The 19,381-nt window shown below is 36.4% G+C and overlaps 1 protein-coding gene across 2 annotated transcripts in view; it reads left to right on the forward strand.

Moving 5' to 3' along the window:
- PDE4D (phosphodiesterase 4D) overlaps window positions 1–19,381 on the forward strand; it is a gene marked incomplete at its 5' end in the record, with an annotated part of 697,671 nt that overhangs the window by 362,949 nt on the left and 315,341 nt on the right. The window contains one exon of one of the 2 annotated variants that reach the window (XM_080681781.1): window positions 12,043–12,338. The exons of the other annotated variant lie outside the window; for it this stretch is intronic. Within the exon in view, the coding sequence (XP_080537907.1) occupies window positions 12,250–12,338 (89 nt within the window). Of the gene's footprint in view, window positions 1–12,042; window positions 12,339–19,381 lie in introns of those variants that run through there. 2 annotated transcript variants of the gene reach the window in all.

Raw genomic sequence — 19,381 nt, forward strand, 5'->3', positions numbered from 1 at the left:
GAAGATTATGGAGCGACACCCCAAGCCATCCTTTGGTATTGTCATTACTTTCTAGTAATGGCTGGGCTCACCCACATGTTTCCACTTGCTGGCTCTGGGTTCAGATCATGTTTTGTATGACATAGTTAGCCAGCAGCGGGCTAAGTGAAGACTGTACTCACAATCAATCATTTAACTGAATGAGAAAACAGATTATTGTGTCTCACATTTTGAATCAGAATATCAGATAAAGCACCACTCTTCTTGCATATATTATATCACATTCCGGAGTAATTTCCCCTTTGCAGGAAGCATAGAGAATTTGATTTTTCCTGCTGAGCAGTTATCCATATAATTGTAAATCAGTAGAATCATGTACATGAATAATAATTTTATTCTAATTAAAGACCAAATTCAAGCACATAAAAATGCTCCCAGTTCTCACATTACTAAAATGGTAATATTTTTATCCATGACTCTCATGTGAAGTTTCAGGTGACTAAAGCATTTCCAAATGGCACTCATACTAGTAAGCATACTAACATTTACAGGCATACCTCCTCTTATTGCACTTCACTTTTTTGTGCTTTAAAATGTTGTGTATTTTACAAATTGAAAGCAAGACCCTCCACCTGCAAAAAGATTATGACTGACTTTGATTGTGATACTCGCTTTATTGTGGTGGTCTGAAACCAGACCCACACTATCTCCGAGGTATAGATAAATGATGCCATCATTTTAAGATGAAATGAAAAAAATATTTTTAATATATTCTCCAATTTTTAAGTTTTTGTGTCAAATGGAGAAACTGTGTTCATCAGACCAAGAGAGCAAGTTTCCGTAGTGGGGACGAACATAGAAACTGTTTTCTTATTTTGGGAAGTTATTTTTAAAGCATTGCCATTAAGAAGCACAACCACATGGAATATTTCTGTACACATTTAATTGCAGAGAAGTGGGATACCAAGTCTGCATGTCGCGCACACCCACATACACATCCTATTGGAAGGCAGTCATCAGCTGATGAAGGCTAAATGCCCCTTATGGCTAGTTGAAGCTCTTGGCTTTCTTCACAAGGGGGCGCTGTGCAAACATCTAGCTCTTTTCAGAGATGAGTATTTCCTTGCAGACTGGCTTGAAGTCATCTCTCAATCTATAAAAAGCTCAGCTTCTTTCTCTGTTTGCTCTCTTCCGGCCCTGGCTCTTCTTACCTGCTCTGTCTTCCTCAGTTCAATGTCACAGCGCTTTCAACCCAGTGTATGTTTCTCTGTCTCCCCAACTCTTCTCTCTCTGGCCCTTTAACATCTCAGCAACGCATAAACTATGAGGCAATGTGTAGGTTCATATAAGGTCAAGATATTATTCCTGACCTTTGGTTAAAATCTAATCAAACTAAAAACTTAAAGCTCCTGGTGATAAAAAATAAAATAAATCTGACTACCTGAGTTTTTAATAACCTATATTTAGTTTCATCTGATTAAAAAAGCAATCTCCTACCCCACAGGTTAGCTCAATGTTGAGCATCGACCCATGCACCAAGGGGTCACCAATTCGACATGCCCAGGTTGTGGGCTGGATCCCCAGTGGGAGTGTGCAGGAGGCAGCAGACAGATGTTTTGCTCTCAGCCCTCACATCAATATTTCTATCTTTCCTTCTCCCTTCCTCTCTCTCTAAATTTAATAAAAACATTTTTTAAGAGCAACCCTCATTTGTTCTGGAAAATTTGAATATTAGAGAAAAAAAAGTTTAGAAACACCTATGATCCTACTACCCAGAGATAACACTGTCAATATTTTAATTAATTGAGATTAATTGATAAATGGTTTTCAGAAGTAATTATTTTCAACTTAGTATTAGCAATTTTATAATGCACTATTTATTAAAATGTAGTTGATACATAACACTGTAAGTTTAAGGTAACCAGCATGTTAATTTGATATATTTATATATTGCAACATGATTGCCATTATAACATTAGCTAAAACTTGTATCATGTCACATAATTATCATTTATTTTTGTGAGTAAAATAATAAAGATTCAGGCTCTTAACAAGTTTGACTTTCATAATTTAGTATTGTTGTCTATAATCACTATGCTGTGCATTAGATCTCTGGGACCTATTTACCTCGTAGTTGGAACTTATAAAGTTAACACATCTCTTATTCCCCCACCACGGCACCTGGTAACCCCATTTCTCTCTCTGTTTTTATGAGTTTCACTTTTTGACATTCCACATATAAGTGATATCATACAGTATTTGTCTTTCTCTGTCTGGTTTATCTCACTTAGCATAATGTCCTCAAGGCCTACCCATGTTGTAATGGCAGGATTTTCTTCATCTCTCTCATGACTGAATAATATTCTATCGTGTGTGTACTTTATATGTACTTCTTAAAGTATTAGCACTGGCATCTTCTTGAAAGTGCTGCGATGCTTTGTTTAGCTAAATTTGCTATTGTCACTGAACTGCCGTAATCAGGTGGTGCTATAGTTGCAAACATGCCAGAAGAGTGGATTGTCTGAATCTGACACGCACTATGGTCCTTCTAGTACCCAAAGGTCCTCGCTAGTTGGATCCCAAGGGTGACTCTGTAGTACCTGCTCCTCCTTGATTATTCCTTTTCAAATATCCAATTCCAAACACGAACTGAGTGTTCAGTAATTATTTGTATGTGTTCTTTAGTTTTATGAAGACTACAGTTTTATTAGCTTTCCTCTACTGCTCTTGTGATGTCATTTGACTTTGAGTGCATCTCAAATTGCTGAGAAGGTAGGTAGTAAGCTGGCTTTTCATAGGCATGTCAGAAATAGTAGATGAAAAACAGATTCATTGATAGTGGGATGGTTTTTCATTTATTATAAAAGTAGAATCTCTTTCTTGTCTATAACAAACTAGGCATAACTTTATATAATATTCACTTGAAAATATAAGCAAAGGAAACAAACGATAAAATCCACACAAAAACTAAAAACTTCTCATTTGTTGAAGTATCTTCTGACTTGAAGATTTTATAGAATATTTTGTAAAATATCAGTCACAATGGAATAATCCTAGTCATCCCATTCCTAACCACCTGACTGAACTCATTATTTACTAAGAATTACCCCATATGACATAATTCAGAATACATTACCTATGACTAAAATGGAATAAAACCTCATGGTTGACAGTTTTATCACTGAAATGGATATTGATTTTGATAATTTGTAACCTTTCAGCATACCTTTAACATTTACTTTTTATCATTAACTTATTTTTGTTGGTAAGATTTAAAAGTTCAAATTTATTATGTTCTTTACACAGAAAAAAAAACAATGTTGTTTTTCCCACTGCAAAGTCCACTCTTTAAAATATACTCAAAAATAAAACATAGAGGCTTATAATTTAGGTTCAACATAATATACAGCCCATAAATATTATTCAGATGAATCTTATAACAGTACAGTTCTCATTGCTCAAGTCCCATAGACTACTCACCTGTTAAGAAACAGTCTCTTAAGTGTTGCTGATACGCTGGGAAAATCTAAGTGCAGATACACAGCTGATCACTATAAAATCCCTTCAACTTTTATGTATTTTTCAAATTTTTCATAATACTATTTTAATACAGCAAGAACCATCTTCTCCATTTTTTTTTCTGAAACGAGTGATATATGTCCCATGAAGTTTGTTCTTTAGGCATCTCTAATTCAGCTCATTCTGCACTATTGCCCAGCTGCCTGCCCTATTTTGGGGGCATGCATATTTTTTATTTGTAAAAAAATATGCCAATTAACATGTTTTCAGTTTCAATGTTGTGAGCACTATTGATACATTTTATTGAGAAAACACTGACTAGGATAGGTTGCAAAGATGTTTTTATGATGTGAGATTATTTTCCCAGTTGCAAGCCTCTGTAAGGAGGGGCCAGGTCCTCTCCCCAAACCTCCCCCCCGCCTTTTTTTGTATCCTCAGCCCTGACTTAGACCCACGCTCAGCACCAGGCGTGAAATAAGAATTTCTTTATAAATGCATCTCTCCTAAGCCCCTCCCAGTTTAACATGTTAAGAACAGACTGGCAGAGGAGAGGTGTTTTATGCCAAATATCTCATTTGACTTGTTTCGAATGTTGGTCATCTAAAAAATCATCTTCTCCTTAATTATATACTTTTTCTCATAAATGGACTGAAGAAATTTTTCATTTCTGTAAGTATTGTATATCCTTTCTCTTCCTTCTGCCCTGATATGTTTTAAAAATATAAGCCCAGTCCAATTCTTAGTAACCTTGAGTTTCAGTTTTCACTTCATTCAGCTCTAAGCTCCATTGGACATTGTGTTCACCATTGATCATCAGCATGCATCTAGCATAATACCTAACACATAGTGGGTACCTGATATATATTTATGAATGGATGGGAGGTCAAAAAGGAAAAGGAAGGGCGAGAGGGAGGAACAAGGAAGGATGGATTTGCAGTTTAATAAAATTTCATGTGGAAACTAATTTACTAGACCATATCTTTTAGAATCTTGTGATTTGGTTAGGGTCACTTTTAGAATATCTAGAAAGCTGCTTCCTGCCCCAAACATTACATTATCTAATGTTCAATAGTGCTTAAAAATCCACAGTTATGGTTTTGTTTCTTTGATTACAATATATTTCATTTTCAAATGTAACTTCAGTTCTTTGAGTCATCCATAACTTTTATATCAGACTAAAATAGATGTAATTTATATCCAAATTTGCTGTAAATCAATTATTTTACTTGATATCATCTGACCAATGAAAAAAAAACAACCATGCTTTCTTGAATTTACTTCTACATTTTAAAGGCGATAAGTTTAATAGAGGAAGTCCCTAATTTAGAAATGTCTCATACTGAAAAGTTAAGGGGTAAGCCAGCATTTTAATGAAGACCTCATTATTTATCATTTACCAAACTTGGGAAAGTCACCTAACTCCTCTGAACCAAGAGAAGTCAAGCTTGTGTTGGCAGTGAAAGCAAGACAGAACCTGCGCTGCTGCCTTATACTACTGCTCTAATTGTGTCTGTTATAAATTTCTTAGGTGGTCTTGAGTGATCACTAGAAAATGCTGCCTTAAGGTGTATTCATCCTGTTAGAAAACAAAAACAAATAACTGAAATAAACTCTGTTTCCTTTCACTGTTACTCAAATATCAGATTTCTATTTCAGCTCCTGGTAATTGCTGCCATTGGTTGGGTGGATAGAAAAGTGTTTATATTTCACTTCTATGTAAAATATACAGAAGGAAAATGCAGAGCAAAACACAGGATATACAAAAACTGACTATCACTTTTCCTCAAGCCTTACTAGACTGTGCCAGGCCTACTCTCTGATTATCACAGTGGAGCCTTTCAGCCCCCAGGACAGCTTCAGGACAACCCCGAACAGGAGAACAAGCTTGTCCCTGGAATAGGAATTTAAAGAGCTTTGTAAGCTTGCTACCGTGGAGACAAGATTTGAGACATGCAAAATGACTTGGACTCACATCTCCGCCATTTAGTAGTTTTGAAGTGCCAGCCAAGTTATTTCACCTCTCCAAGCCTCAGATGTTTTTATCTGTAAAGTCGCAATAATAATATCTACCTGAGAATCGGTGAAAATTAATTAAGATTATATAGCTACTGTACCTTTATCCCATTCCTTCTGTGAAAATCCAAAACTTTCTTTATGACTTAACTCCAAAGAGCTCTGTCCTCATTTATTAATTCATTCATTTATATTCTAGACATGTATTGATTAAGAGGATTTGTTTTATAATCTAATACCTTAATTTCCATCTCAGATCTGCCTCTCATTGGTTATATGATCCTAGGGGCGAGTTGCTAAGCCTCCATGCCTGACTTGTAAAACAGAATAAAAGTAAGACCAAGCTCATAGATTTATTATTGTGAGGCTAACACAACATATGGTAAGCCCTTATCACAGAATGAATATTAAATAAGGCATTGATGCCATTATAGTGAAAACAAGGAATTAGAAAAATACCCTGAGCTTAGAGTGATGCTTGCTTCACAAACTCAGTCAATGCATAGGTAGGATGGGAGGGAGAAGGGGGACCTGCGGGTTACAGGTCAGAGATAAGTGCCCAGAAGTGGGAAAGTTTATGAATGTTGGCTCCAATAAACGGCCATCCAGATTTAGCGAGATATTGAACACTGTCATGGAAAAAATGCACAGTGCCAAAGCCGAGTGCCTGAGATTGTTGTTATTTAGAGATTCTTGGCATTTTGGGTCTTTTTCTCCCAAGGGAGAGAATTCGTATGTTTTTCTGTCTCGTAATTTCATCACTGCTTTTGCTTGTTTGTTAACATAGTTCTAAAAAGCTGAAAGGGGCCATTCCTGTCCTTATTTGGTGTGTGGTCAACAATGAGAGCCGCATGAGTTGGAGCCAGTGTAGCATATGCCTTTCTACTTAAAGCAACTTGTCTTCATAATCCCAAGGTTTTTTTTAAAATGAATAGAAATGCTTCTCTATGCACGTGAAACCCAGGATTTTGAGTGATGAGAAAAATTCCATCGGCTAATTTTAGTAGAATTCCTTGTCACTTATTTTTCTTTTTTAGTTCTAGCAAAGAGAACCAAGAGAAGGTTTTCATGCTGCGAATAAAGCATTAAGATTTTGTTATAGGATTAACCTTTAAAACATAGCAGCGTGCTATTCTGTTCTTATACACTTAAAATAAAAAGATTCCAAATAGAGAAAAATAGTATTCATCAAAACTAGAGGTGGATACCCTTTTGGAACCAGTGAAATGGTAAGCCTGCTTCCCATGTTCATGAGGTAACCCATCTTAGAGGACAATTTTTAAAACTGGAAATGTTTCTAACAATATAAAAGTAGTTTTCCTAGTTCCCCAAAAACTTACAAACATTATCAGTAGCAGTGCCTAAAATTTTGTGTGGCATTTCAGTGGTTTCATATAAATTACCCTGTTCATTCCTCTCGAAAACTCTGTGCAGTGGTTCTCTTTTGGATAAGAGTGAAATGTAACAAGGTCAGGCAACAGTGCTCAAGGTCACATGGCAAATTCATGGCGTAACCATTGCTCTGATCCCCTCTGCCCTGAATATTTGCCTAATGGTGTTGCATTAAAAAAAAATATTCTGGGACAGCTCTGCAATTCACTTGGTCATAACAATGACAGTGGTGCTTTTTCCTGGTTTTATTTGTTTGTGTGTTAGTTTATTGCTACAATCATGCTTTGTCAGAGAGAGCATCTAAGGAAACAGAAAATAAATAAGTCCTATCTAAACTACCCATAGTGACATTTTTTGCTCCTATTGAGGAACATAAAATATATCATGTAGGTGATGCATCTTATTTTCAAGTAGCCAGGAGATTATTGATTTGCTCATTCATTAAACACCCATTATTGTGACTTATTTTTTCATTTACTAGGACTGGGGATTCAGTGAGAAAGCAGACATGATCTATGTCCTAATGATATTTAGGTCTATCAGGGAAGCCAGATATTGAAAAGGTAGTTACAAATGTGCTGCCAGGGACAAAGAGGAAGTGCAGAGTGCTGTGGAGACATCCCCTGGTATGGGAAAGCAGGGAAGGCTTCCTAGAGAAAGTGGCTTTCAGATGGAATTCTGCATTCAGCCTTTCACTTACTAGACAATAATTAAGGGTGTGGATTCTTTTCAGTCTGCATTAATGAGTACAATATTGAAAAGAAATAATTTTTCTGATTGTTAAAATCTTCATATGCAGAAAATAGTCAATTACTAACCCCAGAACACTTTTATACACGTTTAAAAACATCATGTTTCATTTTGTTATTTTAAGTAATTAGCCCCTATTAATTTCAATTTTTTAAATAATTTGACTCTAGAAATATTTCTTGTTGAATACTTAGAAAAACCTCCTAGGACTCTGTCAATTACTTAGTAGATGCTTAATGAACATAAATTATATTTCCCTTTCCCTCTCATTTCTACCTCCTTGAATTCTCTCCTTTAATACTGTTTATCCAAGTATTTAGAAGAAATTTGGTGCCTTATTGGATAGAAAAGGATTGACTTGACTATCTTCAAAACTGCTAAAACATTTTAAAACATACTCTAAATTAGGTGGACACTTTAAGTGCATGTAAAGCATTTGGATTGAAAATCAGGTTTTATTTTCTTTTGTTCTTATGTTTAATCATGCCTCTTCTCATTTGTTTTATCCTATGACTTAATAGTTTTAAGCTCTTCAATTACATTTTATTTCTGTTTGTATCTTGGGACATATACGAATAAAGAATATATTTGTAGCAGCTTACACAGAGAATGCTTTTCTAATGTTCTTAAGGCTACAGGGTACCATTAAGTAATAATTGTCTTCTATTTCAGAACATGAAATAATTGACCCCTCTTAATCAAGCAGATACATGTAACATTGAGAATGGCTGTTTGAAAGCAATTCCAAGAAAATGCTACCATTATTTTGCAGCATTTCCATTTGGAATAATAATTTTAGTTGATTATGATAATACATTAATATAATAAAAAGCCTTGCTTAAACCACAATTACTTATATGGAATGAATACTGGCTTTCAGAAGTACATGCATCTAGTTGTAAAATTTTCTTTTGACACACTCTTTTGTAACATATTACCCTGAAAATTGAATCATTGTAATTAAACTCTTATCAGATGTAGCTAATAAATAAAAATGAAGTGAGGTTGTTTGCTCCCACCATAATTTTTGCTGCCTTTGAGTCTGTGACTATCAACTATTTCAAAATACAGCATTATCCTGGACCCGTATCTCTCTGCCTGTTCGGGTTTCCTGAGGCAATGTATTTCAACATAATGCAACTCCACCAATGTAACTGTTCATTTCTCTGAAATTTAGCTCAAACCTTCCTCCTCCACCTGTCAAATAGTCACTTGGCTTGTAAGTAAATGCCTATGTGAATTATGTTTAAACTTTCCCACTTCTAAATTGGGGATGTTCAATGTCAGTTATAGTAGCTATTTATAATAAGGAAATTCTGAGTTTCTATGTCAGACACCAAACCCCAAATTTGCTGTTTGTAACATCTGGAATCTTGGGACCAAAATCTCGGAAATATTCAAGAAGCAAAGAAGACACCTTATTTAGAGCTTTGAAGAACATAATATCTAAGTTATTGGCAGAAATGGGCATTTTGTTGAGATTCTGGAGAAGTGAAGAATTATGTGGATAACAATTGGGTGGAAGCAAAGTTCAAATTCCAGGATCTGGTTTTCCTAGGATATAAATTAAGTTTCCAGCATATAAAAGAAAAGTTTGCCTCAGGGATGGAACTTCTCTCATTGTCATTCAGTCATGCTTTTACTAAAAATTCTTCTGGAAAATAAGTGCTTAATATATTATAAATTAAAATATTCAAAAGATCTCTACTTTTTTTTTCTACCCTTTAGTATATGTGAAGTGGAGATTATAAACAGATGTTTGAAATATAGATGACAGCAAAGGTTGATCCTAGCAAAGGTCTTAATTTGCTTTTATTTTTTCCAATTGTCTAAATTCTCAAGTCTGTGAAGTACTAGCCTGTCCCTCAGAACAATATGGAGGTGGGAAAAAGTAAGTTTACAGTTGTGAGTATGGGACATAGAATTTATTCTTATATCATTATTTATGTATTAATTATTATATTATTTATTATTATTAACCTACTTCTGCCCGTGCCTGTATTAATATTTATACTTGAAATCAAGGCTTCACTTTGCTTGTGATTAATCTCAGAAATAAGTAGCTTATTTCTGTGACCTTGCTGAGGTCTCGTAACCTGAGGAGGATTATGCGTAACTGGACGGAAGAAATGGGAAGGAGGAGGTAAGGAATTATTTAAGGGAAAAATAACATTACCATTGGCAAATATTTCTTGTGTCTTTATCTAATTTCACATTAGGAAAAAGGACCAAAGTTTCCACTTTCCTGGTTATAATTTCACATTTATAGTGTCACTGTTTTTATCTTGACTATTCTGGATGGCTGCTTTCAAGAAGCAAGGGGTGGGGGCAAGAAATGTTTTAGCAATAATGTAAGAGACAATTCCACATCTTCTTCAGTGCACATTTCTTTTAGAAAAAGATAGGCATTCTATAGTATCCTCATTCTATTTGATTATTACTCCCTTACATTTTATCAATTAGATAAAATTCACCGGACATTCTTATAAAAATATAAGTTGGTATGGAGAAAAAGACAATCATTCATCAAAATGTCTATTGCTGGCCTCAGCCTGCATGGGAAGATAGGGTCCATCCTGCCCTGACCAGTACAATGAGGACAATACAAGTTATATTTTTCTGCTTCCAACGCTGTATATATGGACTGCAGCTTGCATTTTCATAAACCAGTGATGCTATTTCACCTACAAAATCTGAAATGCCACTGGATAGAATGAGGGTTTTGTATTGCATGGAAGGTGAAAGAAGTAAGTCTTCGCCAGTACCTTCCCTCCTGCTCTCTGGCTTATCTTTGTTCCTCCCTCCCTCCCTCACACCAATCCACCCCATTTCTCCAGCTTTCAGGGACATCTCCCTGCTCACCCAGACTCCAAGTTCTCTTTCACTGTCTGACTCTGTCTTGGATGAAGCTATTCAACTAAACACCAAGTTCTTCAGCTCTGTGTCAGCTCAGCCAGGAATGTCTGCATTTCCTAAGAGCTGTCCTGACATAGGAATTAAACAGTATAAAGGAACAAAATGATAATAGTGGAATATCATACACCCAAAAGGACAGGCTGCTATAGGGATAGGCAACCTCTCAAATCCTTCTCAGAGATCACCAGGAAGCTTGCCATCAATTTTGTCCCAGTGGATTCACATACAAAAACAAAAAGGTACAGTTTGTGAAGCATTAAAACATTGCCAGTTGATTCAGAGAGAGTGTGTTTATTTTTGAACTCTTGGCTCCCCAGGGTTGCTGCTGTTCAGTCAGCAATCACTCACCCACTCTTTCAGCCCATCTGCCAGATAACAAAGAGGTGAAACTGTAAAAATGTTTTCTATTACTCGGTCCCAACGCGGATATGGAACCTGACCTGTTCTCAAGAACCCCTGGTGCTCTGGATGCTGTGGTGAAAAGGAATGTTGTGTATTGGTGTGAGCTTTTATGAAACTAAATGAACAGTTGGGACCCCTTGGGTAAATATTCTGTGTTGTAGGAGACAAAATGTGGCAGTTATAGCGATGATTACTAAGCTCAACACTTGATCAATTTTGTCCAGTTCAGAATGGGTTAAATTCACTCTTGGGCCCTCCAAGCCTCTCTAATCTTATCCCAGAGAAGTGGAGTTCTGCCTTGGTATACAGTTGAGGTCACTGGCGGGGCAGTGTTTGGACAGGGACTGATGGAATCATGCCACATTGTTAACATTAAATACCACTCAGCGGTGAGGACTGATGACGGCATTGGGGTTCTCTGACTCCTTGAGCACAATATCTTGAAATATATGCCTCCCTAAAATGTACTTGATTCATAAAACATATGAGAGGTCCTATTTGGTTTTCATCATTTATTTAATTGGAAAGGAAGCTGTTTTAGGGGTTTATCAGAGAGTGAAGAAATGTTTCTAGGGAATGCGAAGTGGACAAAAAAATTGATCGTTGTTGTCAAAGTCACGCATGATGATTCACTCTCCAAGGTGACAGTATCTCCTTGAGGGAAAAGCTGCCACAAGCTGTGAAAGTGATCTGCCTGTTGTTTTCTCCCACTAACTTGCAGGAAAGTGCTGGCATTTGCAGATGATTACATCCTCGTGGAATTTGTGTTCATATGATGTTCATCCTGTGATTAAGAGAAGTCGAAATAAAATGATATCTATTCAATTTAGTAGACTTTGTCAAATTTCACAGTCATAGGCACATACTTTTTATTTTTTTAAGCAAAGTTTGCTTTTTTTAATCTTCACACTTAATGTGAAAGGTTCACCCATTTGAATCATACCTTTCACAATGCGCGCATTGTGCTTTTCAGGAGTGGCATGTGACTGCGCTGTTTAATCAGGGCTAAATTTAAAAACAAATTTGCAAGGGAATGTTACTAGCGGTATTAATGAGATAAGGTCTGAGTGAAGCAAGCTCTGTCGCAAAGGGGTCAGGCAGCAGGAAGTCTGGCCATCCCCCCTCCAGCCCTCCTTCAGCCAACCTGCCACCACACAGAGGAAATGCCCTCGCTCAGCCGCAAGGGCCTCCGGCTCAGTGTGGGGCCCTCCAGCCCCAGGGCCCTGCCCCAACTCTGACTTCCCACTGTTTCCAGTGATCCTGGCATCTTCTTTGCAAATGGCTTCTGTTTGGGACCTTCAGGGAGCCACAGTGCTAGGACCATCTCCAAGACCTAGATCAAGATTACGTTTCTCAAAGTCCTACAGGTATTGGCTCTTTACTTTTCATAGCTGGGGAGGATTTTTTCATCCTCCTCTGTAGCTGTAGGCTCCCTGAAAATAAGCTTTAGCCCTGTGTTGAATTTTTTTTTTTTATTCCTAAAGTGCATTAAATTGGCAGTATAAGAAATGTGAGCTAAGAAGACATCAACCTTAAAATAGATAGGGGTATGTGCCTATCTATTAGAAACCTGGAGAAATAGAAGGAAGTTGATTAAAAGCTATTTTCAAGAGTTAAATGGTGAGCTTAAAAAAGCATTCCTATCACTGTCATCTGGAAAACAAGTGCACTGACCATGCCTAATCAACTTAATACAGCCAAAATTGGTCATGCTAACCTTCAGTTAACCCTTTGAATGTCAGGGTAGTTCTTGTTTGATTAAACACACAAGCAGCCACCACAACAAACAAAGTATATGTTGTGGTGGTTGCTTGTGGAAATTATCTCTCTGGTCTAGGTGATAATTTAGAGTTTTAATATTGCCCAGGATTAGACACCATGAATTCAAAGTAAATATTTTGTTAATTTATTTTATTTCTATAGAAATCATATGAAAAATCTTGACCTCATGACTTCAATAACACCTTTGTTTTCCATCCAAGTTAGCTTATTTTAACCAAGTGACTAGAACAATAAGAAGACACTGAGAAATTCTTTTATTCCTTTGTTTGCTTTAATTAGTATTCTAGATATTTAGCAGGAAAATATTGATTCCTCACACACTTTGTGTTTCTAGTTGGTTAGTCTCTAGCACTGAAAGCTATTTCAGCAAGAGCAAACCGAGGTGAAATTGTTTGCAAAATCTTGAGAATAGGGTCTTTCTTATTTAGACCAAATGCAACATATCTGGAAACCACCAGGCCTTCAGAGACAAGTATATGAAATTTGGATTAAAATGTGTTCTGACTTATTTCTATAGAAAACATTCAAAATTTAGATAACAATTCATGAGAATTACTTAATTGCTTTAGATCGTATGGAAGATAGTGCCCTTGGGATTTCAAATTATACACCTCACTAGTAACCATGCATAAGCAAACTTTGACAAGGGATAGATAAAAGTTGGCAGCTAAAAATGTAAGTAGTACCTTCATTTATTTCTATTTCAAAGCAAAATGAATACTGTTTATTTGTATGTTCATTTGTTATAGTTATAAATATGGTTTATCATTAGAAATTACATGCCTGTTATATGCTTTGCATTCTACTGAATGCACAGGTCATACTTATTATTTGCATTTCATGCTTAGTATGTGCCATGTTGTATGCTCATGAAAGATTTATAAACTTCACTATGTGTATTTCCAACCGATAGTGGCTCTGACTCTTCTCAAAGAAGGTCTGATTTTCCTAAATATCATGAATAACTCACTGCTGGGCAAAGTGAAAGCAATGGCATGTTGTGCTAAAGAATTTTAGAACTTGCCTTTTGGTCTGGCAAAGCTATTTTCCTTTGGTCATTTTTTGATCCTTTTCAAAATGCAAGCCCTGGATGTCTTAGGATGAGTTTTCCATGTAAATGCCCAGTGTTTGTAGTTTTAACAAGCCTCTTCCATAACAAGTTAAGAGGTGAGGATAATAGTTAACCATCATGGACCAATCTTCTTTGCAGCTTGTGAGTCTTTGTCCTTCATTCATTTACTTTTAGTTTGAATATTGTCTATGTGATAATTATTTATATGTCTTCGCTGTTCTATGGATCCTGTTTTGTCGCTCCATTTGAACTGTAAGTTTCCTAAGGCCAGAGTTTCCCTTACAGGTAGCAAGAGTGCCATTAATGCATCTTTGATGAAGCATCTGGCTGCACGCACCTCTTAGTACCCTTTAGTCACAAAATCAACTGGTGGGTATGCTGAGGGCCTATCACAGTGGAAGATTAGGGGGTTAGGAGGGCAGTAGTTCACTTCACTGTGGCCTTATATTTTCAGGGGGCTCTCAGTACTCAAAAGAGATTATGCGTTTACCACAGCACTACACTGACAATAATACTGACTATAATGGGAAAAAAAGTTTATCGTATTGCTTTAAGCTTTTAATAGACTACACTACCTCAAATGCACCATGAGTCAATATATATATATGTATGTGTATACACACACACACACACGTGCACACCCACACAATTAAATTCTACAATTATCTTCTGAATGGCATAGTTTCATTGCATAGCATCCTTGGAGTTAAAAATGTTAAATTATTTAATGACAACATTTATAATATCCACAGTTTTGCAATCATATTTTTGCATTTCTTCATTTCTTTATTAAAATACACAATTCTTAAAATCTGGCAGTAACCTAACCTTATCTTGACCTTTGAGAAGCTTTGGATGTAATTCTGTTATAGCAGCAACTGAACTAATGGAACATTAGCCAACATTTCTTTTTTTTAATATTTTTTATTGATCTCAGAGAGGAAGGGAGAGGGAACAAGAGATAGAAGCATCAATGATGAGAGAGAATCATTGATTGGCTGTGTCCTGCATGTCTCCCACTGGGGATCGAGCCCACAACCCCGGCATGTGCCCTTGACCGGAATCAAACCTGGGACCCTTCAGTCCGCAGGCTGATGCTCTAGCCACTGAGCCAAACTGGCTAGGGCTAGCCAACATTTCTTTATTCCATTTCTCCTTTACAAGATTATTTGAGAACAATATTTTATATACTATAAAATCCTCCAATGTGTCTAGTATAAAGTCATATTTTTCTTTGAAAATTAAATGGATATTAATGTAAGATACTGGTGGTATACTTAGCTTTAAGCTGGAATATTTTTTCCTTTGGCATCATTTTCACTCCTTTGTAGCATTCAGGATAAAGGAAAGCCAAGTCTGTAAGATTTGACATTCAATTGAAGAGTCTGATTTGTTAAACTAATGGTGAATCATATTTATTTGATGGGTGTTGATCCCTGAGAAGTATTCACAACATTGGACCATTACACGATGCTTAAAATTGACTTGAAAGCAGTTTTGCAGTGGTGACAAATATTTTTCTTTTGTGGATAAAGTAAAATTTTAGGAAAAGCCAAATGATTAATATATTTAAGCCAAGTTTGATTTGATGAGGAGAGAATTACATAATAAGGAGGCTAATTTTCCTGTAACCCCTAGAATGAATGCCAATTATTATTTTAGAGCCACATCTCTTATATCTGTTTTAAAGGAGAAAGAAGGGGAAATGATTTGCTCCTGTTAGATTTAAGAAAATAATGTGAGTGAATTTATTTTATGTTGTGGGCTTAAATATAGAACCTAAAAAAATTGGTGAAAATGATCAAAGAATAAGGAGCTAAGACAGCAGGTTGGTGAACTCTGACAACTCCCCAAGGGAACACTAGGACATTTTGTTTGTTTTTTTAATGTTATTGTTTAAAATTATAGTTATGTTTAAAGAAAATTTAAATAGAAACTTATTCTTCTAGTGATAGTCTTGTTTTCCAACCAGAAGAATACTTACTGCTTTCTGTCTTCTCAGAAAGGGATGTTAAAAGGAACATTTTATGTGAGGGCTATGGGGTGGATAGAAGAAGTCATTCAAGGTACACTTAAGCATAGGGCAGAGAGGATTCCAATAGTATTCCACAGGCCAGACACGGAATGTGTGCTGTAGATTTCTTGCCTCTTATACTAATAGGGATCATGAAATTTTCAGTAAAATCTCCAAATCTCATTTTTCCAATAGTTTCAACATCTTTCCCTCCCCCAGCATTTTAACAAAGCTGCCAAATGGGTGCTTAGCAAATGTCTTGTAGAAGGACTAACAAGTAAATTGTTTAAATATGAAATAGCCTGATCAGTGTAAAGGAGGATTAGCAATCAGATCTAGAATCAAAAGAACAACTGGTATTGAGGCCATGAAAATATAAAGCAATATTTACTAAAGCAAAAAGCCCTAGATGACCTTACGTTATTCTCTGTGTTCTTAGAAAGTTATGTTCAAATCTGCAGTTTTGAGCTGGAGATTTTATAGTATGAGTTGGGACCATAGGAGATATGGCCTCTTAACCATTCTTTCTTACTACCTAAGCAGTAGCTTATCAGTGGCTGTTGAATGAACCTCGCAAACCCACTTGAAAATGCTGCACCAGAGCTTAAGTCTTAGGGAAATGAGTGCCAACAACAAATCAATACAATGGCATGAAATTTTCTAAATACCACATTGATACCTACTATTGCGTGGCATTTTTTAAAGATTTTCAGATGTGATATCTTGTTTTTAGTGCCCACACCTTCTCTCATTTACTTCTTTCAGTTAAGTCAAGAGGATTGATATGTTACCACAAAATAAGAAAGGAATAGTTGAAGTTCAGAAATCAGAGGCTACATTTGGCCAGAAAGTTGAGTAAGGATAATAAGATCTAATTTGTATTGATACTTACCATACATATGCCAGGCAGTGTTCCAAGAGTTGTACATGCATTATTTCATTTCATCCCTCAAATGCCCCCACAAGGTGGATCTAACATTGCCTTAATTTGATAGATGAGGAAACTAGACACAGAGAGTTTAAGAAACTTGCCCAAGTTTGAAGCCTGGCAGTCTGTTCTAGAGCCTAGACAATTTATTTACATAAAAGTTGAAGTACATGTGAGTCGTAGGTAGATACAGCCTAACTCAGAATTGCATCAAGTTGATGGAACCATATGGATATTGACATCATTACTGTATTCTTGGTCAGATCAGATGCCCCTCTCTTCAGTGAATTTGCCTTTGCTTCATCTTTATTATAAAACATATGAGGAGAGGGAGGAGAAAAAGGAGGAAAAGGAGGAACAGTTTACAATATAAATTCTATTACATTATTTTATGTAATTCTCAAAATTTCACATGTAGAAAATGTTTTTTAAAAATTGAAAATTAAAATTCAATAGCAGTAATATGTCCTATAATAGTACCTTTTTTTCTGACTCTATCTGTCCAAGTCTGTCCCCAAAACATAGTTGGCTTAAGAATAATTATGTGATGGACTTATTTTCAAAAATAGTCATACAAATTTAAAATCTTAGATTAGAAGGAAAGCTAACTAGACCAAACTTTTCTCTGACACATAAATTTTTAGCATGGTGCCGGTAAATATTATTCTTCTAATGCTTGTTGCTTGATCTTTTTTGGCAATTAACTTGTCTTTGATTTGTTAATTAACCACTAGAAGTTGCTATGGATAAAGGAATGTAGTGGCAGAAATTGTTTATATAGGATAACAAAATAGATAGGCTAGGAGGAGAGATTTAGCTCTGTAAAATAGCCTTGGATTTTAGGAATTTTTCTTTTCACATAGTGGCAAGTGTTTAGAAAGAGAATGAAAAACTAGCTGAATCTGATTAGTGCTCTCATCCAAAGGGAAGATTTATGTCCTGTTTAAGAATCACATTAATTTGATGACGTGAGTACATTCTCTAGTGAAAGGTGGTCACTTTAGAAGAAGAAAACCATAACAAAAATATTCTTCTGCCATCTTTGGGTTGTACTTGACAAAAAGCTCTCATCCATGGGTTCCAGACAGTATTTTTGCCCTGATCTGAAATGAACTAAAAAATGAAAACATTTCATTGTTCATATAACTGTTTTCTTTCTATATTTTATTGTTTCTTAGAAAATTATTAGGTAAATCTTTTTTATCAGAAAAAGATAAAAACCACATAAATTTCTTTAGCTCTTTGTTATAAAATACAAAATGTTGCCCTAACCGGTTTGGCTCGGTGGATAGAGTGTCAGTCTGTGGACTGAAGGGTCCCGGGTTCGATTCCGGTCAGGGGCATGTACCTTGGTTGCAGGCACATCCCTAGTAGAGGGTGTGCAGGAGGCAGCTGGTAGATGTTTCTCTCTCATTGATGTTTCTAACTGTCTATCCCTCTCCGTTCCTCTCTGTAAAAAAATCAATAAAATATATATTTTTAAAAATGTCTTGAGCAAATGCAGTTGACAGTTACCAGTGGTACTACAAGTGGGCATGTTTTGGTCCTGTCTTCCCTGGTCAAGGAGGGAGAAAATGCAAGTTTGTCTTGACTTCCAAGAGCTTAGGTTTGTTTTCCCTGCTTTTGAACATTTTATGAATGGAATTACACTATATAAACTCTTCTGTTTGGGCTTCTTTCAGTCAACATTGTGAAAACATCCATATTGTTTTGTGTTGTCACAGATAGTTCATCCTTATTGTAGTACTAGTGTCCCGGTGCATGGATTCATGCATATTGGAAGGAAATTAATTAGAAGGAATATTTTAATATCACTATTCACCCTTTCTCTATAATAGAAGTGTCAACCAAATTCACAATCAACAATGACAGGTCAAAACACATGCATGCGATTGGCACCAGCAAAAGCTTTATATGTATCACACATGCATGAGTCAACTTAGCCTTTTATATATTTATTTATATAAAAGCCCAGCAACCAGAACAGTGGAACAACCAGAATGACCGGTGGCTATAACATGCACTGTGGCAGCCAACCAGCCTTCTCCAGGTCCCCATCAGCCCCAGCCCCCGATTGGCCCCCAACACACCAATTGGGGGCGGGGCCTGCAGGCCAACTGCCCGTGGCCCTTCCCCCCTACCCCCCCCCGCTGCCCCAGCCCAATGGGTCCCCATTGGGACCGGCTGGCTGGACCCCACCCATGTGTAAATTTGTGCACCGGGCCTCTAGTATAGAATAAACTTGCTTAATTAGACCTGCTTTCTGATTTAGCTAAACTTTTTCCAGCCCTGTGAAGCAACTTCCCAACTTCCCTTTCAGGCAATTGTCAACAACACAGCAGTAAATATCAACATGAAGCAGATTATTATTGTAGATCACCCAGGGAGAACAAAGGGTAAATTATTTAACCGCAGCAGTGTTTGACTATATTCTGCACAGTGAGAAAACCTGAAGTCATTTTCAAGGTCCACCATTTCTTACTTCTTTTCAGTCAGGTCAAGTTTCTAAGCTTTCTAAATCTCCATTTTCTGGCTGATGAAAAGAAAATAGGATTCTATCGAGTCTCCTATCTACCTACTCCAGGACTTCTGTGAGGATCAAATGAGATGAGGC

Source organism: Plecotus auritus, assembly GCF_963455305.1.
Source record: "Plecotus auritus genome assembly, chromosome: 7".
Lineage (NCBI taxonomy): Eukaryota > Metazoa > Chordata > Mammalia > Chiroptera > Vespertilionidae > Plecotus > Plecotus auritus.